This window comes from Chiloscyllium plagiosum, chromosome 30 (assembly GCF_004010195.1).
Source record: "Chiloscyllium plagiosum isolate BGI_BamShark_2017 chromosome 30, ASM401019v2, whole genome shotgun sequence".
NCBI lineage: Eukaryota > Metazoa > Chordata > Chondrichthyes > Orectolobiformes > Hemiscylliidae > Chiloscyllium > Chiloscyllium plagiosum.
In genome coordinates, this window is record NC_057739.1 from 47282869 (window position 1) to 47292116 (window position 9248).

The window sequence follows — 9248 nt, forward strand, 5'->3', positions numbered from 1 at the left end:
TGTAGCGGATATGGAAGGATCCCTTGGGGCCTTGGAGGGAAGTAAGGGGGGAGGTGTGGGCGCAAGTTTTGCATTTCTTGCGGTTGCAGGGGAAGGTGCCGGGAGTGGAGGTTGGGTTGGTGGGGGGTGTGGACCTGACGAGGGAGTCACGGAGGGAGTCTGAAAAGACCGCTCCCTCCGTGACTGTTGGAGGGAATCGTGAAGGACAGGATTTACTTGTATTCAGAAAGGCAAAGATTGATTAAGGATAGTCAGCATGGCTTTGTGCGTGGGAGATTGTTTCTCTAACTTGCTTGAGTTTTTTGAAGAAGTAACAAAGATAAATTAACTAGATTTATCTCGGATATCTGGTCAGCATAGATATGTTGGACCGAGAGGTCTGTTTCCATGCTGTACATCCCTATGACCTACAACATGAGCTGTTACTTTCCAAGAAACTTTGATGTGGCACCTTGTCAAAATCTGGAAATCCATGTTTTAAACATTCACCAGTTCTCCCTTACCTATGTTACTTGTTAGTCCTTCAAAGAACTTTAATGAATTAGTTAAACTTATTTCCCTTTCAAAAAATCTGACTACTCTCAGTGGCATTAAGATTTTCTAATTACCCCATTATAAACACCTTAATAATAAATTCCAGAATTTCCTTTATGATAGATGTTAGGTGAATGTGATATCAAGCAACGGTTGGAGATGCTGGATAGGCTAATGGCCCTGACAACATTCCAGCTGAAGACTTATGCTCCAGACTTGGCGCTCCCCAACCAAGCTGTTCCAGTACACTTAGAACACTGTCATGTGGAGAAGTTGCCCAGGTATGTCCTCTACATAAAAAGCAAGACTGGCTAATTATCGCCCCATCTGAAACATCAGTAATTTGATAGAAGGTACTATCAAACAGCACCTGCTCAGTGACGCCCAGTTTGGGTTCTGCCAGGACCACTCAGCTCCAGACCTCAATACAGCATTAGTACAAACATGAACAAAAGAGGTGAATTCCAGAGGTGAGGTGAGAGTGACAGCCCTTGACATCAAGGCTGCATTCAACTGAGTGTGGCATCAATGAGTCCTAGCAAAATTGGAATCAATGGGCATCAGGGGGCAAACTCTCCAGTTGTTGGAGTCATCCCTGGCAGATAGGAAGATGGTTGTGGTTGTTGGAGATCAGTCATCTCAGCTGCAGGATATCTGTGCAGGAATCCCTCAGGGTAGTGTCCTAGGCCTAACTATTTTCAGCTGCTTCATCAATGACCTTCCCTCTGTCCTCGGGTCAGAAGTGGGGATGTTCGCCAATGATTGCACAATGTTCAGCACCATTCGCGATTCCTCAGATACTGTTCAAATGCAAAATGATCTAGACAATATCCAGGTTTGGGCTGACAAGTGGCAAGTAACATTCGTGCTACACAAGTGCCATTGGGTGAAGGAGTCTGAAAGCCATAGCTAACCAGGACGCGTTTCAGATATGAGCACTGCCTTACCACTATAACTTATATCTTCCTTGAAATGTGTGAACAGGCTGCTGAGCTCTGACTTGGTATTCAGATAACTGCTCCTAGAACTAAAATGCTAGTCGATCAGACATGTGATTTGAAGTTCTTAAATTTACTGATGTAAGCTTCTGTTTACCCTTGTAACCTGTATGTTCTCAGAGGGAGCTTCATTTTCCTTGCCCTCTCACGATATAGAGATGCAGTCTCAGAATCCACAGCTGGAAGGAACCTGTTGAGCTCGATGATTTAGACAGATGATCCCTGGGGCATTTGTGACATGCCAAGATGAAAGCTCACCTCCCCGGCTGCAACTTCCACAAGGTTAGGATCGTAGGCAGGGTTAAGATAAAGTGTCCTGGCACTTCTGGAGTGCCGTCAGCACAAATCTTTGTATGCCTGTGTGTGTGGTTACTTCTTCATCTAGGTGACATCACCCTGTCTCCTTGAGAAAAAAGGGCATCTGAAATGAGGTTGAGTTTTCTCATCCCTGTTTTGCCTTGACGCTAAATCTAAGCACCAACAGCTAAAGCGATGGAGTTCAGGTCTGTGTACATTTCTGGCAGCCACGGAGCATGATGCTGAACATGGCTTTCTATATCAGCTGTCAGCCAGAATGTACCATTTTAAGTGTGTTTTTCAATTGCACTTCAAAAGGAGATGGCTGAGAAAGAGAAGCTTGCACCCCAGGTCACCGACAAGGATGTGAAAGTCTTGGAGGACTGGGTTGAAATAGTCTATCATAATGGGAAAACGTGAAATGCAGGACAATGAATCTTAGTCTCTTGCATTCATATGGAGGTATTGGCATCCCGACTTTAGCATTCTCAATCCTCTCCCATTTGTTTGAGGATCTTCTCTTTGTTGGGGGTGAAGAGATGAATGTCAACTATCTGTCTTTGCCCTTTCTGACCTGTAGTAGGACAAACAGAAGGATTGAGTGAGATGAAAGTGCTTGAAGAGCTGTTGGTGGCACTGCAGGAACAGGTGCTGTGGAGGGGTGTGCCAAGTGAATGAGTAGATGCTCATTTGGCAGGTAGGGTTCATAGTTTAGAAAGAATGAAGTGAGTGAGAGCTATTGAGGCAAGATGTCACATGCAATAGAGAGAATAATAGACTATTAGTCTAGAGTTAGAGTCAGTGTGAGGTAGTAGAGTGAAAACTATGACATTTACCCTTGCAGTGTGCAGAAGTCATTGACATGCTTAGAGCAGTTGCTGTATATGTCATCATATAAAATGGCTAGGTGACCATCTCCATCCACATTGGCAGCAACTGGTGTCATGGTCTCTTGTTGGTGTCCTGAATAAAGAAGAAGACTTCCTGTCAACCTAGTCCTCCAGAACTTTCACATCCTTGTTGGTGACCTGGGGTGCAAGCTTCTCTTTCTCAGCCATCTCCTTTCGAAATGCAATTGAAAAACACACTTGAAATGGTAAATTCTGGCTTGCAACACTTCAGTTGATATGCAGCTGGCATTTAAATGAGGCATTCGTGGTGTCAACACCAGAAGATCCTGGCAGGGCCAAATACCTCTGCCACTGCAAGCGCAAAAGGACGTGTGAGAAAAGTCCCCTGGCCCACAAAGGGAAACCCTCCATGAAACTTCTCAACATTGACACTGAACCAAAATATGAGAAGATTTAACCATTTGTGACTTATTGGTGAGGTGATGCATCTCTGCAAACTTCATAAGTCTACAACATTTCACTATGCTGAAACAGCACATACATCTATTTGTTCCCAGGTATAGGCATTATGGACCAAACCATATTTATTGTCCAATCCTAGTTGCCCTAAAAAGCTGATTTATGGAGGGAATTCCCTTTGAAGCATTACTGTTCCTTATTGTGAAGGCACTTCCAAACTGTAATTATGTCAAAAATTCAACATATTGACCCAATGACAATTAAGGAACAGCAATACATCTTAGTCAGGTTTGTGTATTAGTTGTTGGGGAACTTGGAGACGATAATGTTCCTGTGTTATTGCTGTTCTTTTCCTGCTTGGCATTAAAAGTACCTCAAGAGGGAGCAGCTGCAAAAGTAATCTTGGTGGGTTGCTGCATTGTATACATCATTGAGAAGAATTGCTTGGAACAAATTCAGTGATTTTTTTCATGCTGTTGCTGATCCCCTTGTTTCTTTATTATTCATTATTAGATTGAAAATCTGAGACTGACTTGTTCTCTGTGATAGTTAATGTACCCTATGTTTAGAATTCAACTCTCAATTTGACTGTTCAAGGTGGTGATCAGAAGATCAGATTTCAAGATGGTAGCACATTGATTTTTAAGTTGTGTATTTTTGAATGGAGATAAAGACAAATGACAACTTCTTGAGACACTGACAATTACTGTTATTATTCTGCAGATGACAGTTGTCAAGATCAACTTGGGACTAACTGTGTACTGGCAATTAAAGTCAATCTGTGTTCCCACTGGTATTACAGCAAAGCGTGCTGCAGATCCTGTAGAACTGCTGATTCATAGTACAGACTGGCAGAATTATTGCACCTCCCAACATGTGAATAAAAGGATGATGGGAAACTGATGGAATTAGTTTTACTGCAAGAATTGAGTGGCACCTTCCCTCAGAGACATGTGTCTTATTGGCAGGCCATCGAGCTGGACAAAATAAACATATGCTGTGAAGCTGTCAGGTTCTCTGGAGACCCAAATGTTGCATGCTGTCATGTATAGCATTCTGCCCATAACTGTGTGGCAGAGCCATTGTACTCCATTTCAATTATTCAGTTATAAATTATTTTATTACAATGGCATCACAACTAATGCTACGGAACATGGAGACATGGTTGAATGAATATTAACTCTGCAAACTATCATACAAGGCCATTTGGTGCAATAATAATATCATCAATTTAATGTAATTCTGTATTACATGCAAATGCTCAATTTAGATAATATTACAATCTTGGTATGTTCTTACAATGATTATATTTTTAATATGCTAATTTCAAATACTTTTTCATATATAATAATGGAGATCCAGTGACATGATCATTATATCAAATATCAAAGCTGCCTATAACTCTGAGATGTATTTACTCAGTTCATTGCCTTTTCCTCAAGCAGTGCAATCCTTTCGCTACCTGTTGCATTAGCCTCTCTGTCTTATTTGGTCCATCTTTTTCCTTAAGAGGACATTTAAAAATGTTGGGCAGGGCTGATTCCAAAATTCCAGCACCACCACAACGCATGTACACACCACACCATTTTAAACAATTATTACTGGTATGGGATAAGGGTACAAATAGCCAGTCGAAATAAAGTGCACCAACCTTCACCAGCTTCAATGTGGGAATGGACAGTTCAAACCCCACCTCTCCAACCTCAGCAATTTTGGTGCAGTCACGCCCCTTCTCTTCAGTGTGGTTCACAGCCTCTCAGAAGAGTCATAAACTATGGTGGATCCTAACTTTAGACATCATATAATAAAATACAACTATTCAACATTCCCATGAATTGCATTGACACTCTTACTTTCTCATACAGCTGTCAGTCAATCACAGCCATTTATAGTAACAAGGCTAGAAGAGTAACTCCATTCAACACTTCAACACAATGAGTGAAAAGATTTCAAAAATGGTAAGTTATTATAAGGTAGTGGAAATGTTGAGCAAACATAGTTTTGCCTCACCTCTGCAGTTGCCTAACCATTCCTTACTGGCATCTAAATGGATTAGCCAGGCATGCGTAATGATGCCACCTATCTGTTTTTGTTGCTACATTTACCAGATGGTCTCATTACGCATGCCTGGCCAAGCTCCAAGAATTACATCTTTAAGAGACTATAAACTAAGTTTTTTTATCCCCCAGGGAATTTTTTCACAGCCTCTGTCCATTATGTGATTTTTCAGGAGCATTTCAAACACTTGTCAAAAGTTCATTTGATCTATATATGGTGGATATTGGGAGAATGGGTATGGATGATCCATTGTGGACATGGAACGGGTAAGGGAGAATGAAGGGGGCATGGGAATTATGAAATGATATAGAGTTGGCAAGGGTTGGATATTCCTCAGCATCTGCAGTTCTTTCAGTTTTTATTTCAACATTCTTCATTTCAACTGGGCAGATGACCTAGTAAATGGAGGTGGATATTCCAGTCTCGTAGCCATACCGTTCAACCACCATCTAAAGCTTGCCCCAGAAAGTGCCAAATTCATCTCCAACTTGCTCTGCCTCGCAGAGCAAAGGTTTGATGGGCGAGAACCTCCTACAAATGATAGATTTAGGATGTTTGGAACTTTGCTAACTCCAATTACAAATCTCCCTCATAAGACTACCAGTTAGCCCAATGATTTTTATTCTTCATAGGCTCCTTTAGTCTAAGCGTTGCCTTGTCAGTGAGTTTGCGGCTCAATCCAGCACAGTACACCAGATATGTGTTGCAGCATCACCTCACATTTCAGCAACACATGAAACAGTACTGCTCCAAGATATTCTTAGCTCTGATTTTTCTGATCTTTCCATCAAGAGAAATGACAGGAAGCAGTTTGGTGGATAATTGATCCAGTCCATATTAGTAATTACATTTCTTTACTCTCCCATGGTTAAATTGTTCCAAACATGATATGTATAACCATTTTTGTATAGAATTGGCACCTGGTTTAACAGCCAGTAACTTTCCCCATGCTGGTAAATAAGGCACTTCTGGGTGTAGTTTTACAACTGGAGGTTGTTGATAGTAGAAATTTGTGTCCAGTGAAAATTGATCTAAAATTTAAAAACTCCTATTTCCAGAATTCTAAACTATTCTTGTTTCAATTTCTGAAGTAACTTTGCTCACACAAAGGAGATCATTTAGAGCCAATTGACACCAACTTCATTCACCAACCAGGGGCTACTACGCTCAGTCATAAAAGTATCCAGAAACCTCCCACCAACAAGATTCGCTGACTAGCTGCCAATGGTAATTGTTAAACATCTGTATCTCCAGCACTAACTGTACAACTCTGCAAATTATTCTACTAAAACCCATTGTTCAAAATTGTTTCGTGATATCCCTTCCCATAATATGATCATGGATAAACATATAAAATATTGAAAAGATCTTAAACAAAAACAGAAGTTGATGGAAAAACTCAGCAGGTCTGGCAGCATCTGTGAAGAGAAATCAGAGTTAATGTTTCGGGTCTGGTGACCTTTCCTCAGAACTTTGATTTCTCTTCACAGATGCTGCCAGACCTGCTTAGCTTTTTCAGCAACTTCTGTTATTGTTTCTGATTTACAGCATCGGCAGTTCTTACAGTTTTTATTTAATGAAAAGATCTTGGTGTGTTGTCTGAATGTTTTTGGTTGTGCCAAATAATCCTAGTGATTGTAGTTTTATCTATAAATGGTGTTAAAATTCTGAATCTTTTTAAGAGAAAATAATATTCTCAGCTGTACAAGATTTATGACTATGTCAAAAATTGTCTTAATGCTGAAAACATGCTTTAATGTAATATTTAATAACAATATTTAATTCTATCATTAATAATGATTGATTGTTATAAAGATACTTCGCATTTCATGATGCTTGTGGGGAGACCTGGACTTTTTTTAATAAGTGAATGAAAATATTTTTTTTAAAATGTGTCTCGTGAAAGGCAGGTGTCTTGTGATAACTATTTGTTCACTTCAGAGACCTTGCCTGGGTTTAAGACTGTCAGGTTATAGTTTCTGATTTGGAAAGTGTTTGGATTTTTCAGTTAGTGGCCAGCCAACTGTTTCTGAAAAAAACCCTGTTGCGGGTCCAGTGTGCTGCTGGACTTTCCTCTGAAAAAGCACCCAGAAGAATCCACAGTTTGGCTGTAATTCCTAAGATATTTGCTTGTGTTTGGTGAAATGCATGTTTGAGAGCCAGAACTGACCATTGTCTGAACATTCCATACAGTCTCCTTTATTTTAGTCTTCAATGACTGAGACTTATTGGCCAAAAGTGTTTTTTTTCCACAGAGTGAATCGTTGTAGCGAGATGTGTTTAGTTATGTGTGTATTTTGGATTATTTAAAGGGTTGAATATATTTTCATATTATCAGCTATGTATGGCTATCAGTTTTGCATTGTCATTTAAATATTTTGTTTATAATAAATCACTGATTTTGTGTTTATTAAAGGAACCTGGTTGGTGAATCTTTTTAATTAATTTCTAATGTTGAGAAAGCTTGTGATTGGCATAACAGGAACCAGATAAAACAGTTAAATATATGTTGTGACGAATGAAGTAGTGAGACTGGAAAAAGACAATGCACTCCTCCAATCTTGGTCACAACATAAATGGAAGGACTCATAGAAGGATATCCAATGCTAACATTTAATTGGGAAATAGGGTAATATTAATTATAAAAGGATAAAAAGAAAGACACCAGGTTTCTTGTTCGTTATTCTCAATGGCTTTGGCAGTTTTTCAGGAGATGGAACATGTATCGCTGAGTGCTTGAAAAAAGTAACCAAGGCTAGGTTAATAGAATTGCCAGACATAATGAAGTTGCAGTTAAAAACAGAAGCTGCAACATGACGGTCATAAGCCCAGGCAGGGGAGTCTGCAATAATTAAGCAGTTACCATAAGACATGTGACATTTAAGAAATGTCTCATTTTAAAAAAGGGTTCCACTGTCCAGGCATTGAACTCTTCAAAAAAAAAGCACAGGTATCCATAATCCTAAAGTCAACTGCACAAAAATGATGACACATGGAGCACCTTCAGAACACCTCCACACATGAGAACAAAATGCAAAACTTGGTATAGATTGGTTTCCTTTTCCCCAGCCTCATTTTATGGATTAAAATATGCTCAGTAAAATTATTGCATCTTAATGTAGTCCAATGTATTCATTCTGCCCTCATGGAGTTGGGGAAACTAGGGAAAAATTTGAAGTAATCCATGTAAAACCAGATCTTTATGAAAAATGATAATAAATAACTTTGTCCTTTTGACAGAATTCTTCAATTCATTTTAAACAAAATGCATATTATTTCAAATATATCAGTAATATTTGCTGTTGTTTAATGACATGCAGAATCACAAAGAAATTGTCTGTCATGAGCATGGGCCTAGATTAAGGCCTGGAATTTCAATACCAAGGCAAGTGGCAAGCATCATTAACAAAAGGGGTGTTATCTGCAGTCTGGGCTGTTCAGAAGGCTTGCCCTGGTGTTCTGGCATTTGGTTCCAGTTTTGTGGGAGGCTGTCAAAGATAGGTTAAAGATAGTGCAGGATAAGCATGTCCCATTGAAGGCAAAGGATAGGAAGGGCAAGATTTGTGAACCATGGATGACAGGAGAAATTGTACGACTAGCCAAGAGGAAAAGGGAAGCGTACATAAGGTCTAGGCAGCTAAGAACAGAACAGGCCCTGGAGGAATATTGGAAGAGTAGGACAAGTCTTAAACGAGGAATTAAGCGGGCTGAAAGGGGTCATGAAATAGCTTTAGCAAGCAGAATTAAGGAGAATCCCAAAGCATTTTATTCTTCTGTAAGAAGCAAGCAGGTAACTAGAGAAAGGATTAGTCCACTAACAGATAATGAAGAAAGGCTGTGTGTCGAACCTGAGAGAATGGGCGAGATTCTGAATGATTACTTTGCATCAGTGTTCACTGAGGAGAGGAACATGATGTATCTTGAGATTAGAGATAGAAGTTTGATTAGTCTGGATCGCATTGGCATAAGTAGGGAAGAGATGTTGGGTATGCTAGAGGTTATTAAGGTGGACAAATCTCCAGGAAGGGATGGGATCTATCCCAGATTACTG

The 9248-nt window shown here is 39.9% G+C and overlaps 1 protein-coding gene across 1 annotated transcript in view; it reads left to right on the top strand.

Annotated features, from left to right (window-relative positions):
* adamtsl2 (ADAMTS-like 2) overlaps positions 1 to 5331 on the top strand; it is a 251356-nt gene extending 246025 nt beyond the window's left edge. Inside the window, exon 22 of the mRNA XM_043719728.1 lies at positions 3863 to 5331. Within this exon, the coding sequence (XP_043575663.1) occupies positions 3863 to 3981 (119 nt within the window). The 3' untranslated portion in view covers positions 3982 to 5331. The remainder of the gene's footprint in view (positions 1 to 3862) is intronic.
* The last annotated feature ends 3917 nt before the right edge of the window (positions 5332 to 9248 follow it).